General features: G+C 34.1%; 1 protein-coding gene across 2 annotated transcripts; it reads left to right on the top strand.

Annotated features, from left to right (window-relative positions):
- The first annotated feature begins 129 nt into the window (after window positions 1–129).
- On the top strand, window positions 130–18,558 carry LOC139976986 (uncharacterized). Of its 2 annotated transcripts, XM_071985928.1 has the most exons (14): window positions 132–2,761; window positions 3,200–3,511; window positions 4,582–4,875; window positions 5,643–5,942; window positions 7,330–7,422; window positions 8,117–8,165; window positions 8,497–8,580; window positions 9,927–12,118; window positions 13,176–13,268; window positions 14,136–14,184; window positions 14,504–14,587; window positions 15,071–15,160; window positions 16,066–17,815; window positions 18,419–18,558. In XM_071985928.1, exons 1-8 carry the CDS (start codon window positions 2,704–2,706, stop codon window positions 10,033–10,035), a joined length of 1,299 nt encoding a protein of 432 aa, XP_071842029.1. In that variant the 5' UTR covers window positions 132–2,703; the 3' UTR covers window positions 10,036–12,118; window positions 13,176–13,268; window positions 14,136–14,184; window positions 14,504–14,587; window positions 15,071–15,160; window positions 16,066–17,815; window positions 18,419–18,558. The 2 variants fall into 2 exon arrangements, with proteins under 2 accessions (XP_071842030.1, XP_071842029.1); XM_071985929.1 differs by lacking the exon at window positions 7,330–7,422 and having other exon boundaries at window positions 130–2,761.
- The last annotated feature ends 1,790 nt before the right edge of the window (window positions 18,559–20,348 follow it).

Below are 20,348 nucleotides of genomic sequence, written 5' to 3'. Positions count from 1 at the left end.
CATTTAAGTGGAATGCATTTCCATTTAAGTGAAATTGTATTCCACTTAAGTAGAATACAATTTCACTTAAGTGGAATAATATCTTTTGGGCGTCAATTTCACTTCAGTGAAATTCTATTCTGCTTAAGTAAAATAAAATTCCACTTAAGTGTAAATGCTGATATGATTTATATATAAATACAATTTTGGGTAATGTTCGTCGAAACGCATTCAATTGCTCAACACATGTAATGATCCTCGTTGCACGTGTACATCATGGCTATGGCTAATCATTCACATCTAACATTGCTGGAATGCGATCAAATAATTGTTGTTGTTAGAGACATAATTCGAAGTGTTGTTTCCTCACTTTTTCGTTAATTATCATATTTTTTATACCTAGACGCTGCGGAGAAGTAATACGTTCCCTTGCCCTTGTCAATGCGTTTTCGGCTGTAGCTCCAACCACTTGTAATGTATTTGCCATGGCTTTATTTTGGTAATGGTATTCGTCAGGTACCAGGTCAGGTACGTACGTACACACCTTGCACGGATGTTAAGTGCTAGCTGGATCCCGATGGACAGCCGATATTCATTGTGCACATATCGTCACCACGTACGTACGTACACGTATCGCGGCAAGTTGTTTATAATGGCGCGCAAAGGCATGGGCAAAGTTTGGCGTTGAATGTACTAGCCAATCACATTCCACTTAAGTGGAATAGACTAGCCAATCACATTCCACTTAAGTGAAATAGACTATCCAATCACATTTCACTGAAGTGAAATAGAATTCTACTTAAGTGAAATACAATTTCACTTAAGTGAAATAGACAGGGTATTCCACTTAAGTGGAATTGTATTCCACTTAAGTAGAATACAATCCATCTTAAGTGAAATTGAATTTAGCTTAAGTAAACTACAATTCCACTTAAATAGAATGCAATGTATTCGACTTAAGTCGAATTGCGAGGTAAATGTTAAAACGGCTTGCCATAGTAGCGCGGGTCGTGACCCAGATAGACAGGAAGGCGGGAAGCCGCAAAGGAAACCCGGGCTGCGAAGAGGTATTTTCCCAGCGCGGTAAAGGCCATCATTTGCATACCTCGCTTCTCATTGGCTGGGTGTTGCACTATTGATGCTGAATTGGGAAGTAATTACTTACGCTATGCGTGTGTGTATGTACATGGAACATACACGTGCATACAGTGGATCGTGTTTCGGATACACGTACGTACTCTTATGAACTGGCGACAGTCTTGAAACAACTTTGTTAAAAAATGTGTTTAGGCCTAAATGTTTTGTCTTTGCTTTTGCGCAGACTTGTTTGTGTACATTTACATCCATAAGTTCGTAAAACATGATACTGCGACCATGGACTGTGAGTGTACACGTATCATTGTAGATGACTGTCCTTGTTTAAGGTAAGGATTACTTAGGTTGATGATCCAAAACTGAAAAGCCAATAAATCGAATAAGTAAGTTTTGACAAGGGTGAAGCTTCGAAGCGATGGTAGAACTTGTGATGGTAAAACTTGCTGTACAGAGTACTGCGATGGCAATGTACGCAGATAAGTACCAGGTGTTTGCTTGTTTCAAAACTGCTTAAAAACATTGGACAGCTTGACTGTTTCTGATTGACTATTTACTTGAGATGCTTTTACACTTTCAACTGATAGACTCTTATATAGTTTTGAGCATACACATTGATTTGATTTTCAAAATTATGACCCTCTGAGACGGTTTATTATGACCCTTTTGCACGGTTTTCAGATAATATAATACGTAAAAAAAGGCCTAGTATTTAGTCATGCATGTTAGTAGTACCACTGCCACTGTGGATTATAGTTATTGAACGTTTATATTATATGGTGATTTTTTGTATCATCTTCAAACTGTTTCGGTTTGATTTAACTTCTTTAAATTTACAGCAACAGAGTTGTGCGATACATAACCACAGACCTTCTACACGTACCCGTGGCAAAACACACCGACTTAACCGCGTACCATTGTACATTCTGCTGCTAGACTGTTTTATTTTTTGTTGTGAGTGTAGCAAAGTGGCCTTGTGAAATGTGGTATATGATGAGCGATTCAGTGCAGCAACTGCTAGTTAATACCGTATTGTAATGAATCTTATGTATACGGACCCCAGCCAATCTTGGCCTTTACCGCGCTGGGGGAAACAAATTCGCACCCGGGCTAGGTAGCCGAGCTCGCCAATCAAAACAACACGACTAAAGAGAAGTCGGATTTAAACAGGACATCAGGACAGAAACGAAAAAAGAATTCTGAACATCAGTCTGTCAAAATCATGGGTTTTATTACGCCTCTACATAATGTACACTCGTTCGCTACAAAAAAAAAACTCATACACTTCATCCCTTCTTGTTTATACATTGCAATAGTGACATTGTGTCTGCCCCTTGCTACTTCTCATCAAGTAATTATGTATGATTATTGTAAGTCACACTACCCTTAACCATTTCTTTACAGTCATAGAAAAAGGTAATGATTGCAAGAGATAATGTGAATGCAGCTGTATGTACTTGCAGTTTCATAGAACAAGGAGGTGCTGATAGTTAATATACGTTTCAAGTTAACAGTCTATAACAAACGACAAGGTGATACATTTGCGTGTTATGCTTCCTGAGTGTGAAAAGTAAGCCGGCAATTATAAAAGGGATTCTCGCTGGATACTAAACATATCTAGTCTGCTCCAATATGAAGAGAACCAGCATCAATGGAAACCTGCTTTTATTTATTATAGTCATAAAAATGGGTAAGACTTTTACATTGTTTCCTTTAGGAAATGCTACATGTGTATACCTTACATCGAACACCGACAGCAATAAATGATTAGGAAAAGGCTGTGTTTTTGTTCTTTTTTCTTTTAATTTGTTATTAGTTCAAGGTTCTAGTTTCAAGTATGGCCACATCGTTTGTAAAAAATCTAAGGACACTGTAATTCAAGAATCCACATTATTACGGTGTTGATATTTATTTAATTTATATTATAGTATACTATAGCCTTGAACGGTGTAAACAGCAGCATAGGGTGTTACAATGTGGTATATTTTGTAAGAGTATGTTGCATTATATGCTCAAAGTACTGTAATTATCAACAATAATTGGAATTCTAAACAAGATATGAACGAGGGGTGTCCGCTACCATGAGATTGTTTTTTTTTTAACGTTTTTTTTCTTCTTCTTCCTTAAGATACCAGTCAAGGTCTCATGGATGAATGTATACACGCCATCATAAGAACAAATATATCTCTGAATTGCTATTTCCGTTACAACGAAAACTGCAAGTGGACTTTTAATAATAGTATAACGGCTATAACAAATCATCACATGCCCAAGGCTGACATCGAGGCCAGTGACCCATTTACGTATGAAAAGGACAGCAACACTTCTGTGTTGACAATCAGAAGGGTTGACTTTAAAGACGCTGGAATCTACAAATGTATTTGTTTCCCCAAGCAAGATGGTGTAGCTAGAAGTACCGATTACATTGTTTGTATCTTAGGTAATGTATCAAATTCAATAAAGAGAAACGGATCATGTTTTGATAGAATGTACTGAAAGTAAAGCAGTCGTCATTGATAAATTTGTTGCCTTTAAATTCAATGGCGATTTCAACTTCGCTCGTTAATAGCGACAACGAAGTTCGTTTTAGGAATCCAGTATGAAGTAAGTATACTGGGTATGCCATTAACATATTCTGCATACATAAATAGTATAATAAATATAAATATATATATATATATATATATATATATATTTAGCACAGTGGCACAGTATATGGGACGATCAGTAATTCAGACATTTCACACGTATTGCACAGTACTTGAGGTAACGCGATGCCACCTTTATACATGAAATTGTTATTAAGAAAACGTTAACAGATAATTATTCTTAATATAATATTAGATAATTATTCATTTGCTGAAGAAAATATGGTTCCTGCTTGCTTACTGTTGTAGGATTCGAAACGGAATATACGTTCGAAGTAGCATAAGGATCACAATTATGGTACGCATGCGTCGATTTGGGGTGATACTTAAACATAACATGCTCCTTTAAGTGATAAATTTCTTTCCGTCTTTCCGTCTGCTGTATAATTGTTTTGACTTTTGTCGTCTACTTTCCTTAAGTCTGATTTGTAGTACCATTTTGTACATGTATGATAAAGACATATATTGGGAAGTGAGGCTGTGACGAAAACAACGGTTAACATTAACGGTATCAGTATAATATAGTTCAATTTGTGTATCATTTAGGCCTACATGGTGAGTTATTTTTTTCTTTAAATTCTGCAGACACTGAGTGAAACTTATATTTGTTTGTTTAGTTTGTTTTTGCGTTTTTCGTCAAGCGATCTTCGACACAGTAGTATTGGTAGACAAAATGTAATATGTTGTATTACTTGAAGCAGGAGACGGGATACATGCCTATGGTTATTATTTCATTCGTTTCGTCCAAACGATTTTCGACACAGTTGTGCTGGTAGACGAAATGTACAAGTATCACAATCATACTTAAATATGTTGTCTACGTCTGCCGAAATGTTAACGTCTTTTTGTTTGTCTGTTTTAGGCAATCTGACACTCTCACTTCAAAATCATATCATCGAGGAAAGAAGCAATCTCACAACCGATTGCTGCATACAGTTGAATTCCCGTAGTGACGATATTCGACTTCAGTGGTTTCTCGACGATCAAATAATAGATGACATGCAACCCTCATCAAAAGTAAAGAAAATCGACAGTCACACACAAATATGCAGTAGTTTAATGTTCAAGGCGAATCGTGCACATACTGGGAAATCTATGGAGTGTCGAGTAGAACAGTATCCATCTCTCAACAGTAGCGTAACGTTACAAGTCGACTGTGAGTACATCCTCTCCATAATTCGTCATTATGACGTCATCGTTGAATCTAGTTTGTATGATCTTCATATTTAGGAATCAAAGAAACATTTTGTTTTAGGTCAGTAGTAGCCAAACGTGCCACACACTGCCTCTCTGGTTTTTTTTTCTCTTAAATCGATTGATGTTGAATTAATCTTCTCTTCATCATTCCAATTGTTTCTCTAATTCTTTTCAAGAACTGTAACTGCAGGTTTCTTTTTTCGCTATCGTCTTGTCAAAATTTGGTTTCAAATTTTCGAAATGATAAACGCGTTTAATTCTGCTATGATCGACATAGGGTAAATGCAAACATTGTTTACGAAAAGGATAAGGAGATATCGATTCATATGGGAAAGAAATTAAATTAAACACAAGGAATTAATGAGGACATCAAAATTAATATATAGTTAAGACTATAATTAACAACGCAAAAGCAACAGGAAATTTTAAACAATAAGAAAAAAGCAAAGAAATTGGCCATATCTGGGTCTCCGCCAGCTTAGAGATTGATAGTTTATAGTTATCATGTTCCAGACAATAATTGATATTTCCGAGCAAAATATTATGTGTTTTTTATTCTAGTCATATTTAGCTTTTATACTACGTATCTTCCAACTTCTTTCTAGTTCGTTAAACTGCAAGATATAGCTTATGTTATTTGACAAATGTTTTATGTACTTATCAAGCTTATTTCATTTCAGCTAATATAAACATTTACATTATGAATATCCCTTTTCTCCTTAATAGATCCGCCATTTGTAAAATTAGTTTCACTTGTAACATCAGACAGTCGTTGGCTATCGAACGGTACATGTCTGAAAGTCGTCTGTGAAGCGTCTGGTAACCCCATGCCTACAGTATACCTACAGAATCAAAATGGCTTACAGAACTGGCAAACGATGTCATTAGAACATATAAACAGCCAGGACTCATCTAATCGCACAGTGTTCAGCTTTCATGTAAACACATATGCAAGTGGAAAGTATCGATGTTTGGCCATAAATTATCTCGCCAATGTAACTTCAGAACAGACAGAGACTATAAGAAGTAAGGGCTAACATATAGTATGTTCTCCAATTTTTATTGTTTTATTAATGTTTCGAACAAAGTCGCAGTATAGTGGAATTATGAAAATTAAAATGGAATAATTACATTGTTTGATGCTCGTTTACCTAGTACAAATGAATCACCTGAATATCCATGATGCAGTTAGAAAAGAGAAGGTGCAGAAAGATACTTTTAACCTCCTGCGTGAGCAAATAAAGGGGTAGCGCTTCCCTCCTTTCCCACCGCCAATGCCAAACTGATTATAACTAAGTTGCTTGTTTATGAACCAACTTTGAATACTTCAATATATCTTCTGTATTATGTACTACATAAACAAACATGATCAAAATAGACTGAAGCGGAAACCATCTTATGCATTATTAGAATGACTCTATGTTAGTTACACGTACATGAGAATGAGTGAAAAAGTGCCCTACTGTCTTTTCAAATTTATTATAGATCAGACAAAGAAAGAGGATCAACAAGAGTCCATTAATTCAGCACAAAGAAAGTAAAAGTCATTTATAACTCATTTATAAGAGCAAATTATCCAATCGAGCATAAAGCCAAACGACCTAATGACTAGTCGAAGAATGTGATTAAAGTGCAGTAATTCACTTTCATTTTTAAAGTTCCTTTATTCGCTTTGGAACTACAAGCAATATATATATATATATATATATATATATATATATATATATATTAGAGAAAACAAGAGGAATAAGATATGACTCATAATTGACAAATAAGGAGTAAGTTTTAGAAAATATATTGAAATTTTCGGTCCCCCTGGGGACCGAAAAGTCGATGTCAAGTATTGCAATACTTTTGACTGCCAAGTATTGCTGACGAAGGTCCCAGGGGACCGAAAATTCCAATATATTATGAGTCATATTTTATTTCTCTGGTTTTCTCTAATAATATATATATATATATATCTAAATATATATCAGTCAGAATATATATCAATATATAGGTATGTATATATCAATATAAATATATATATATATATATATATTTAGTGGAAAAATTGCAAAGTTTGCAAGTGCTATAAACCCTTTAACAAAGAGTATATATATATATATCAGTCGGAATGTAAATCACACCTATGTGTGTTTGCGTAAGAGCGCGTGCGTGTGTTTGCGTTAGAGCGCGTGCGCGTGTGTGCGTGTGTTTCCAAATAGGAATTAAAGAAAACAAAAGTGAGACAAGACTTAAAGTTGACAGAACATGAATTCTAGTTAACATTTCAACTTGGCCATAGTCAGGGATTCGAAAATAAAACACGAATGCGTCCATTTTATTTTAATTACCTGTCGTGGGATATCAAACAAATTTCCCTTTTGTTTAATTCTTTACCTGTTTCCTTTTCCTATCTACTTCCTAGACGGAGCGGACAAACTAAAGATAGCTGTCGTTGCGTGTGTGGTTGTGGCGATTTTAATTACATTGCTTTTGATTTTGAAGATTACTAAATCTGGTAATAATAGCAAACAAAATCATGACTCATATATTCGCTCCAAATCGTTAGAGACAGCCTTCCCTGTAGCTCAGAATATATAAAATGTATTATTCCAAAATAACAGCTTTTTTTCGGATAAAAAGCAGTTTCGTAATCAAGTGCAACGCCTAGTGAAATACCAATGTATCTTTGCAAGACAAAGCAGTGACAATTTTAGAATTTTTCAAATGCGTGAGTCGAGAGAAAAGAAAATTCAACATATGAACATCAATAATCCTAATATTCAAATATCTCATTTTCCAGTCTGGTTGAAAGTCTGGATCACATCAAAAATAAAACAAGATGTTTGCTAATTTATTATTCATTTGTGTAATATGCTATTTTGAACTAGTCTCAATTAGTGTTACTGGTAATACATTACTAAAATGTGGAAACCGTGTTACGTTTTATAGTAAATAGGTGACAATGTCTCCCAACATATTTAAAAAAAAAAGTCTCAAAGAATTCCTTTAAGAAGTATTGAAAGATGCACTTGGTACGTTATGATATAATCCCTCTAATTTTCTAAGATTAACCATGAATAAATTTTAATATTAACGAGTCATACCGATTGCTCATTCACCCTTCATGAAATTGTTGTAATTGATTCTTGTTCCATCAATTGAGTAATTGAGTAGCATATCAAACGATCTCTGTAACATATTCTCCATAGATACTCGGTGTAATGATGGTTTGGTCAACCGTCCTCGGTTATCGAGCAGGTATGTGGTTTATTTACAAGTTTTATTTACTATGTAGCCTCGATTTTAAGCGACGAGGAAAGAGTCGGTGTCGATGATTCAAATATAACATGTAAGATTCTGACCTATCCTATACAAAAGATTTCCTATAGAAAGGTTAGTATGGAAAGCAAAGAAAGACGTTATTTGGAAGGATCTTGAGACAGAATGTAGTGATATTACAGTATTATGAAACATTACAGCATAGATATTCATCTTTGAGCAGACTGCACCTTTAAAGCCAGAACTCAATACGTTTTTTCGATCACAAAGTAAACGTTCTCTTTAATGTCGACATGTTTCGCTTTCGCAGGAGTCACTATGTTACAAGGACGAACCACTCTTTTACTGAAGAGGGTACTCTTGACAACGATGATTATGATATTGTTTACCAAAGGTAAGAAACCAGGCATAAAGTATCGAGAAGCCTGATTTAGACACGGAAGTTCGTCATAGCTTAGACTTCGGCTGCAATACCGAATAATATTTACATACATGGTTTACATATTATACAATACTACGCCGTCATTTATCTCAGATTTAACTATTGCAAAAGCAATGGAAAAGTTGTGTTTTAACTAACCAAATATGGAAACCAATATATATTAGGGTACTCTAACGCATACCTTGTATATTTAATACTAAAATGCTTTTGAAAGCTGTGCAAATGGACTTGCCAAACCTTCTAATAATAACAATAATATAAATAAAAATAACAATTAATAACAAAAAGTAAATTACAATGTAGGATAACTGCATTAACAGACGGCGGAGATGTTGTTGCAGAATATGATATTGTTGTCCAAAGGTAGACTATAATATAACAATTTGACATCCTTGATATGTACAGTTAATTCTTTAATTTCATATTTTGAAAGTTAAACAGTTACTTTACCCAAAAACATATCCCGTGATTATATGAGGTCAACTCGTTTGAATGTAAAACAGTGATAAGTCCACATGACTAGATGGTTATTAAAGCCTGAGTGCAACAGAATAATCAAATGCTATTACTCAATATGATAGTCGTATAACACGAGTCCGGAAATGTAATGACTGAACACGTGGAAAGTAAGCAAGAACTGTATAAAGCATCTAAAAATCATTACCTGGGTACATTGCTCAATGTAAGTGAACAATGTGAGTAACACAACTCAAGATGGGCTCTTTAGCTAAAAAGACAAAACAAAAAACAAGCGACACGGAAACTAAAATATCAATTGAAGGAATGTAAAAGAAACGTAGTGAAAATAATATTAAAAAAAAACACTCGTTCATATTTATAATATCAAACCGAACTGTACCAAAAAATCATTGGCAAAATTAAACGTTGTAAAACTGAAATCTAGTTATACGTATGACATAATTGAAATAGTAATACGGAACGAAAATTCAGGCGGTGTGTAATCGGTAGGAATAGAATTTTTGAGAGGAAAGATCACGCTTATATCTGACGAGATTCCTCCATTTCTGTTATTCTATGTTGAAAGTGATCATGCTTTATATTATATTTGTAACAACTCACAAAGTTTTAGTTTTCTAGGTTAGGAGCACACGTAGAAGGTTACAAATGAACAAATTAGTTATACTGTACACGGTATTGAAAGAATGGAATGAATATAACCATGTACTGTAGAAATGGATGAACCTACAATCACTTGAGTGTATTTACCTTAAAGTCATGTATATTTTTGTAGCAACTGAATAAAAAAGTTCTCTTTCTCTGTATGTCTCTATTTACAGTACCTCGCAACAATCAGTGACAAGGGTCCATGGACTTTCCACGGACAGAGAAATCAGCATTACACATACTTATGCAAGCACCGATAGTCACTACATCGAACTGATTTAATCATTTAAATTCCATGACCCCATCCCTCCCAACCATTATTATGCTTCTGAAAACAAAATGGTACATCTCATATGAGGACGAATCATCAAATCGGTCCATGACAAGGAATTTCTTAGTGACCGTTATATTGTAAGAGATCAATTTCATCGAGAAGTATATAACAGACTGAAACTTTAATTCCTTAATAATAAAAACACCTTGTCATTGTTAAAGTACTTGGAACAGTGTTCTTTCCAGAGCACCAACCCCACCCCAACCGTCTTTGAAGTATGTTCCTTCCATAAAATGACAAGCTGAATCAAAGAAATGAATACTCATAAGGACGAACTATAAACTTGTTTATGACAGGAAATATTGTAATTTTTTGTAACGACATAAAGGATGAAAGGCTGAATGCTTTGTTTGCAAATAATGTAACACAACATGCAACATTTCATTATCCGAGATAGAGTGAATTCACATTTTTATGATAATTTAATAAAATGGATGATACTTGTTCACATTGTGTAATGTTTGAATTGTGCATGACTTTCTACTTACTCCTCATCACAAAGAGATGTTAATATGTTACATGAAAGATTTGATGACTAGGTTTATACATGCTATTGAATTATATTTCAATAATAATATTTTATCATTTTCTGAAAGATTAATAACTTTAAATCACATTATGTTTACTTCAGCATCCAAATTTGAAAAATGAGAAAGCGGAACTTAAACTGGATCCAGAGTTAACGAGTAAAAATCCTGCCTTGATTCAATGCATAATTCAATTGTTCCTTTTTCGACTCCATGTATGTTAGAACGTAGTTTTGTAATACTGTTTGTTTTCCTGTGTTTTTAAGTTAACATAAATGTGCCCATGATTTATAATTTATCGAGTTAAATAACGTTTCCTTGCGAGCTTTTCTGTAACGTGAAATGTATCATGTAGGCATTTCAATTTTTAATCGTCTTGATAACATAGCAATTAATTGAATTGTAACACAATGGATTAGCGTTTCCTGAAATAACCTTTTTTATCTCTTCTAGAGGACAAACATTTTAAAGACAATGATAATGACAAACCTCGTTAGACTTTTGAAATATACATACAGTTAAAAAAGAAAGTAAAATTAATATTCGATTCCTGTTCAGTGTAACTTTAATTACTGTAACAATACGAAATGATACATTAAAGTTCCTGCTTCAATGTGTTTCTAAGTATTGACTTAGGACATCTGGCACCATTATTGTATGCAAATATATAGGACCATAAATTTACTGATTACACATTATTCAGGCTTTTTTTGATAACAATAGTGAACTCATATGATAACATTGAAGGATTTAATAGATCTCGGATATTCCTTGAGAAGTTTTGGCATAAAATATAAATGTTAAGCTATAGGAAGATCAAATTTTGTATTACATATATAAAGCAAGTTACTGGGTAAGCATACAAAATGTAAATTTACTTACCAGCTAGGGGTTTAGTTAAATACTTTGTACATTAAAACGCATTCAGCTATTCCCTTTTCTCCCTATGTAAAATGTTTAAGTGTATAAAACATGTCTCGATATTATGGGAAACCCTATGATCTGTTCTAGTCGATACCTTTTAAACTCTAATATTTTAGTGAAAATTCCACTTTTATTTTGTTTCGTTATTATTAGCTTACCAGGACTCCATAACTACATCTCATAATTTCATTTACAGAGATCTTAATTATACATTCGTCTTCCTATTTAACATAAGGAAATCTGACAATTTCAAGTGATCGAAATGTTACTTACGAAGGAAACCCCTTCACAGCCGATTGCTGTATAGAGTTTAATGCACATAGTAACGATATAGGACTACGGTGGCTAATCAACGAAGAAAGTATAGAGAATGCACAAACCTTACCACAAGAAACCCTTACGACAATCGACAATCACAAAGAAATGTGCAGTCGTTTGATGCTAAAGGCGAACCGTCAACATCATGGGCAGTCTCTGTGGTGTCGAGTAGAGGAGTATCCATCTCTCAACAGTAGTGTAACATTACAAGTACAGATCTATGAGAGTAGTAGTGTTACATTACAAGTACAGATCTATGAGAGTAAGTAATAAGGCTGCATCACTTGAAAAAAAAATTGTGCACTTGTGTTATCAATAATGAACATTTTAAATCCAAAATAAAACGAACGCTTTTTTTTCAACCAAACATTACCAATTGATTACAGTATTTCAATTGTTTTGTTCATCACCATAATTGACAATATTTTGCTCAACACATTAAGCATACAAAAGGAAGAATAACAACTTTTTACCGTGACAGTACAATATTATAGCATATCGTAATATTTCCTTCACTGATGTAACTGTTTTGAAGTAGATAATTAACATGTCATTGAATATCCAACCTACAAACAACTCATTCCACATAGTATTGAGTATCAGCGCTTGGCAAGCCTTCAGATTTGTGAAGAAAGTTGTATCGCTTTCAGTATCTGTAGAGAATGCGATAAGAGGCTTTTCCATTACACCCCATGCGAAATATAATAATGTCCCATCTACAGTACACCCTTGACACTGAACGAGTCTAATCTAATTTGTTAAAAGTGGATTTCAAATTTGATTTAATTTGCTTTCGCCTTTAGCTACTGCATCAGCAATAGCAATAATAATGTTTGTTTATGTAAAATGTCTGTTTATTTACGAAGGAATGTAACATGGTACACATTGTGTGTGTAAACACGACGTTCAATTTCTGGACACCACTGTTACCATACAAACTAGTTCATTAAATGTCGGCTAGATTAATAGACCAATGAGTGAGCTACTTTGTGTGATCCAGTTTTGTACCACCAAAATACAGGTTCATCACCCGTGTACACAAAATTGCAGCCGTGCTAACTTGTCGATCCTACTGAGGCCTTTTCAGAGCAACCAAACTACACGCACGTTCCGAATCCGGCAGCAAACCTGCTTCTCTAGAAATGTCCATCGCCTTTTGCCATCTGTATCGAACAATGCCAGCACAGTTTGGTGACATATTTTGCCATACTCGAAATATCAATATGATGCTAACTGCTATGAAAGAAAGAAGATATTAAACAAAGTTTTCATTTTATTTTAATAGATCTACCTATTTTTATTTTCTCGTTTATTTGTAGACGGAGCGGACAAACTAATGACATAAGTGGCTGTCTTTATAGTTGTGACCGTTCTTATAATATTGGTTATAATTTGGAAGATATTCAAATCTGGTAATAATTGTAATCAACTCATTCTATCGATCTAAAAACTTATATTTTAATTTATTAAAGTTTACGTTGTTATCCCAGTATCACATTTCATGTTTATTGGTAGCAAATATAGAACTTATAACTTAATTTCCAGGTGTCATTGAAGGCACCATGCTTACAATAGCAGTTTTACTTTGATTGTGTGCGAGTATAACCAAATGGGAACCAAACGTTAATAATCCGACTTATGCGAAACCTGCCATTTCCATTCTAGTTGTAAATGGATCACGTCCAGAATAACTGCCACCATAATTAACTTAAATGCAAACTTTTTCAAATAATTGTCGGATTTGATGTTATGCTGATCCTTTTCAGTAAGGATCAGTGAGAACCTGTTTATCTTATCTCTTTGCATGTAATGCATAGAGAAATGAGATATTACACTTCACTCCACATCAGAAATGTTGGGATAAGTGTGTGTCTGTAAGTGAGCAAAATGGTGTCACGCAAACTCCTTCCAGACAGTAAATTCCAACAAGTTCAAACTTGATGAGTTTGCGTTTGACGATGAAACTCGTGCCTGCGTGTTGGTGACGTCATAGATCAAAAGTCAAAAGTTAAGAAACCTAAAACTTGGTTTTCAGCCATTTTCGGCTTGTCAGCATGTAGGAAAAGAGTATTAAACCACAACATGTGTAGAGAATGACGAGACAAATTTTGGACAGACAAAGTAGGACAGCTTGTTTAGTGTCAAAGATTTGAGTTCAAAGGTCAACTTGGCCTATATCGTAAGTCTGATCATTTTTGGCAGTTTTGCACAATATTGTTGTTTTGCCTTTTGTGAGTAGTGTATTAGCATCCCTCATATCATTTTTGCGTCTTCCACAGATGCTTGCTGTATGACAGGTTTAGTCAACGTTCTTCGGTTTCCCTGCAGGTAATATTGTTATATATGTAGCATGGATGATCACCTAACAAAGAAATACTAATAATAAAAATTGATAGTCTTTGTTTTAAGTAAGATATATGCTGTCTTGTTCCGTCAGACACAGAACTACCGGAATAATATCGCTTTTTTAAGACATCAATGTAATAATTTCAAACAATCATCCTGGCATATATGTATCCATATATAGTATGATACAACTGTCGTATGTAACGTGAAAACATGGTACTTAAATTTCCCTCAATAAGTATTTTCCTTTCAAAAAAGAAGACACGTTCTCGTCACTATTGGATATTTCTCTTAAACGCAGAAAACATCGTGCTAAGACGACAACCGACTCCACTACTGGAATTCGTAGTAATGATAACGAAGGTTATGAAATTGTGGATCAAAGGTAATATGTAAGACTAACGAAAGTATGAGGTAGTTCAACTAGGCTTCCACTTCGAATGTAAGCATGTATATTTACATGCCTTAAACATGAGATGTGTCATATATAAAATATATATATAATATCGTAGGTAATTTCGGCTTTAAATTTTTAGAAGCACATGAAAGTTGTCTCTATTAAGTTTTACATGCGGTTACCGATATTGAATTCAACAGACTTGGTAAAGGTATCAAATGAAACACGAGCTATTCAACTATCAATTTTCAAACTTCTTTTATTACTATAATGCTTCTTATTGCCACATAGTTAAAAGAATTAACTGGACTGAATATATATATATATATATATATATATATATATATATATATATATATATATATACATATATATATATATATATATATATATATATATATATATATATATATATATATATATATATATCATTCTTTTTTACCATTATCAATACTATTACTTTATACAAAGGTTACAATGTGTCCCATCTGACGGATCGTCGTTAAAATCTAACGTTAGGGACAATCGGAATGTTGAAGGTTATGACATTGTTTGCCAAAGGTAAGACAAAGAGAATTATTTGCAATATTCATGTTGAGTTTACTGTAATATTCAGCCAGAGGAATTTGCCTTTTCAGACGCTACGTGTCTTTCAGTCAAAACCAGAACGTCGTGACTGTGTTCTATGGAATGATAAAGAATAAAATTTCACATGACTAGCTGGTTCGTACCTTCTGAGTGCAGCAGCATTAACAAATGTGAGTGCTCGTTATGATAATGCTAACTTCTAATCCAAAAAATAACGACACAAAACCACGTGGGAAACATCGGAAGGACTAATGTAATCATTTAACGGGGTACAAGACCCTAGACTGACTCTTTGGGTATTATGCAAGTTACATGGTCACTAATTTTGAAGGAATTTGCTTTATTTTAATTTCTAATGTCAGAGCTATCAGTTTACACGAACTGTTACTGGTTCCCTATTAATCTTTATTCAAATAAATTAAAAACCGAAGACATCTCATAGTCTACAGCGCAATATGCCACTGATCTCGACCTGACTCAACTGGAAAATGTTTAGTCGTGAAGACTAAAAGTCCACGACTCACCCCGAACACTGACTGTCTGATCAGAGCACAAAACGACTCTGTGTTCTGTTAACAACCGGAGCTTATTCAGGTCACACAAATTTGAACATTTATGAAACCGTGATTGGTTAAGACTTTATAAGACTGTACAGCTTCAGTCGTGAATACTTCGTTAATACCATGCTTACTGCCCAATATTAACGTAACTTCCGTTCATTGGTTTAACAACTTACAGCATGATCTTGGTTTCTTTCGAAAAGGGAATATATAACCCTTGTGTTGCACAATTGCATGAAAATTAATAACATTGATTTGTAGTCACATGTATGGTTTTCGTTCACTTTAATTCATAGTATTGCTTCTTTCTTTTAACAGTGTATCAGGTACATCAGAGTTACAACACCAAGGACTTACGGATGAGGAAGAAAACCCTTCTACACATGTTTACTCAAGCACCGATGATTATTGTCACTACTTAAAACCTATGTAATATTTAACATTCCAATAACCCCCACCCAACAACAACCATCCATTAGGATACTTCAGAGGTGGAGGGGGGAGTACAGCCAAGATGAGGAGGAATCATCAAATTGGTTTACGATCAGGAATTTTTTAGTGGCGTATATTGTACAAGATCAGTTCATCGAGAAGGATAACAGACTGAAATTTCAATTCCTGAATAATATCAAACACCTTATCATTATTGAATTTTAATCTAAGAAAACAGTACTTGAAAAACTGCTCTTTCCCCTTAGACCTTTGAAATGAAAAACTACGGAGAAAAATAAATATTCATAAGAACAAACTATCAAGTATTTTATAACAGATAATATTGTAATTATCATTTGTATTTAAAGATCAGTGTCACGAAGAATAATAGGTCCGGCTGTTTTTTTTTCTTCAAAATGACATCACGCACCAGGCAACATATCATTATTCATAATATCAAAGTGAATAATAGGCTACTGAAAGTAAACTCCAAGACAGATGGAATTGGAATAGTGTTGGAAGATGTTCCAGATAAAAACATGTTTCATTGCGACCTTCTCCGTGGGTATGTGATTTGTAATCGTCTTGATAACATAGCAATTAATTGTATTGTAACAAATGATACGATTAACGTGTCCTAAAATGACCTTTTTTGTCCCTTGATATGACAAACCACGTTAGACTTTTTGAAATATACATACAGTTAAAAAAGGAAGTAAAATTAATATTTGTTTCCTGTTCAGTGTAGCGTTACTGTCACAATACGAAATAATACATAAAGGTTCCTGCTTCAATGTGTTTCTAAGTATTGACTTATGACGTTTGGGACCGTTATTGTATTCAAATATATAAAACCATGAACTTACTGATTACACTTTAGTCGTGCTTAACATATTTAGAGATTGTTAACAAACTAATCCAATACATTACAGGCATGTCTGGATTTCACTGTGACGCTACAGACACAGAGGTTGAAGTATGTGTCCTTGGTAAGTCAGTTCATACCCAAAGCTCAACTGTCATATTAAGGAAAAAAACGATATAAGCGTTTTGATATTGACGAAGAGATTCACTCAGACGTCTTCATGTAAGAAACCATGAGGTACACAGCTATTCTTCTTTGAAAATATAAAGATCCCCGAATTCATAAGTATTGCTCTTTCTCGGCTGATTTGGGTCGAACATTGCAACAAACTATATTTATTTGAAGAAACTAAAACAAATTCAGATTGCATATTGAAATTTATGTCGTTCATGTGTATCAAAATTCAGCAAATGTTGATGTTGCAAAATAAAAAAGACATAGGAAGAGATCAGAAAAAGTGTAACTTCGCTAATTTTCCGGAGAGGGAGAAGAAGCAGTTAATGCATCAGAGCTTCACTGCTATAGACGGAACCTTTAATCGTTAATTAATTACACTTGCGGTTTCATACAAGCAAGAGATACTGCTTACAGATATTGAAGACAGTAGTGTGAAATTACTCAGCAAGTAACGAGCCATAATTAGCGACGACTGTAGAAACGGGAGTGTTAACAACAGGGTTTCTCTCTGGAGACTAAACAACGTTTACTCCAATATGACCAGGTCCAGCATCAGTGGAAGCCTGCTTATATGTATTACACTAATCCAAATGGGTAAGTCTTTCATGTCATTTTGTGTCATTTAGGCATTGTTATATATGTGCAATATGCATTGTAATTGAATGAAACAAACACTGACAATTATTATGAGAGTTTGCTGTAGTGTCAATCAACTTATGACAGCATCGCATACAGAAATCTAACAATTATTTACTACAATCTAACGACAAAGAAACTAAGGAAACTTGTGATCTTTATGTCTACACTGAACACGTATCGCTCTTCATCGATATCGGGTGTGTGCAATGACTTAGCTTTGCGGTGAGGTAATGTGTGATATATTGTAATAGGGCAATAGAATCACGCGGCAGACTGGATACGATGTTCTTATCAGTGAATAGTACAAGGACATGTATCCATCGATAGCAGGCCTGGTTGAATTGAACAGATCACAAAAAAATGAAAAATAACATACAAATGCTGGTATCAGATTTGTAGCAGATTTCTTTTTTATGTCACTGTTGACTAGTTGAAGGTTTTGATTATGGCATTTGATAAAAACTCAATTAAATTATGATCATGGAAACATTTAAACATTGATCATTGTTTGAAAATTAATTACTGTTATGTTAACTTTCTTTCCTCATCCACGCCAAGGTCTTGCAAATGAAACTGTTCTACACGCCATCATTAACACAGACCAGTCGCTAACGTGCCATGGTAATAACCCCCTCTCATTGGTATGGACGTTGAATAATGGAACAAAACTGTTAAGATCTCACAGTAACAAATATACGCAAAAAGAAGGCAATACCCAGTCTATTTTAACAATCAAGAAGGTTGGATTTGAAGACGCCGGAGTGTACAAATGTACTGTCTACCGTGAGATTGGTGTAGCGCTAGGCACCCAGTACAATTTATGCGTCTTAGGTATGTATTTGATACTATTAAAATAAACACACGACATTTTTACCAACAAATATTTATCAATGTAGTCGTTACCGATACTTGCTTGCCGGTATTATCAATGGCGTGTTCGATAACAATAGTGAACTCATATGATAACATTGAAGGATTTAATAGATCTCGGATATTCCTTGAGAAGTTTTGGCATAAAATATAAATGTTAAGCTAAGGAAGATCAAATTTGGTATTACATATATAAAGCAAGTTACTGGGTAAGCATACAAAATGTAAATTTACTTACCGGCTAGGGGTTTAGTTAAATACTTTACATTAAAGTTACATTAGTTAAATACTTGTACATTAAAACGCATTCAGCTATTCCCTTTTCTCCCTATGTAAAATGTTTAAGTGTATAAAACATGTCTCGATTTTATGGGAAACCTTATGATCTGTTCTAGTCGATACCTTTTAAATTCTAATATTTTAGTGAAAATTCCACTTTTATTTTGTTGCGTTATTATTAGCTTACCAGGATTCAGCATATTTACACCATAACCACATCTCATAATTTCATTTACAGAGATCTTAATTATACATTCGTCTTCCTATTTAACATTAGGAAATCTGACAATTTCAACTGATCGAAATGTTACTAACGAAGAGAGCAACATCACAGCCGATTGCTGTGTACAGTTTAATGCACATAGTAAGAAAACCTGCTTCTCTAAAACTGTCCATCGCCTTTTGCCACATGTATCGAGCAATGCTAGTACAGTTTGGTGACATATTTTGCCATACTCGAGAGATCAATATGATGCTACCTGCTATGAAAGAAAGAAGATATTAAACAAAGTTTTCATTTTCACTTTAATAGATCTACCTATTTTTATTTCCTCTTTTATTCGTAGACGGAGCGGACAAACTAATGACATATGTGGCTGTCTTTATAGTTGTGACCGTTCTTATAATACTGGTTATAATTTTGAAGATATTCAAATCTGGTAATAATTGAAATCAACTCATTCTATCGATCTAAAAACTTATATACGCTACCCCTTGGTATAAGGGGCTATTAACGGTATTACTGAAGTGTTCATTTTGTGGATACAGTCAACAATTAAACAGTTCCATAATCGGGATTAATATCAAAGTCAACACCAAGGTTTTGTTAGACACCACCTTTTAATTGATTAAAGTTTACGTTGTTATCCCAGTATCACATTTCATGTTTATTGGTAGCAAATATGGAACTTATAACTTAATTTCCAGGTGTCATTGAATGCACCATGCTTACAATAGCAGTTTTACTTTGATTGTGTGCGAGTATAACCAAATGGGAACCAAAACGTTAATATTCCGACTTATGCGAAACCTGCCATTTCCATTCTAGTTGTAAATGGATCACGTCCAGAATAACTGCCACCATAATTAACTTAAATGCAAACTTTTTCAAATAATTGTCGGATTTGCTGTTATGCTGATCCTTTTCAGTAAGGATCAGTGAGAACCTGTTTATCTTATCTCTTTGCATGTAATGCATAGAGAAATGAGATATTGTACTTCACTCCACATCAGAAATGTTGGGATAAGGGTGTGTCTGTAAGTGAGCAAAATTGTGTCACGCCAACTTCTTCCAGACAGTAAATTCCAACAAGTTCAAACTTGGTGAGTTTGTGTTTGA

Source organism: Apostichopus japonicus, chromosome 12 (genome assembly GCF_037975245.1).
Source record: "Apostichopus japonicus isolate 1M-3 chromosome 12, ASM3797524v1, whole genome shotgun sequence".
NCBI lineage: Eukaryota > Metazoa > Echinodermata > Holothuroidea > Aspidochirotida > Stichopodidae > Apostichopus > Apostichopus japonicus.
The sequence above is the reverse complement of the archived record's forward strand: the minus strand, read 5'-3'. Positions and strand labels throughout refer to the sequence as shown.

Excerpts from the sequence above, each read along its gene's own strand:
- LOC139976986 (XM_071985928.1), top strand. The coding sequence starts at position 2,704 with ATGAAGAGAACCAGCATCAATGGAAACCTGCTTTTATTTATTATAGTC. Across the intron at positions 3,512-4,581 it reads TTACATTGTTTGTATCTTAG|GCAATCTGACACTCTCACTT; the intron begins GTAATGTATCAA and ends TGTCTGTTTTAG. Across the intron at positions 8,166-8,496 it reads CGTCCTCGGTTATCGAGCAG|GAGTCACTATGTTACAAGGA; the intron begins GTATGTGGTTTA and ends TCGCTTTCGCAG.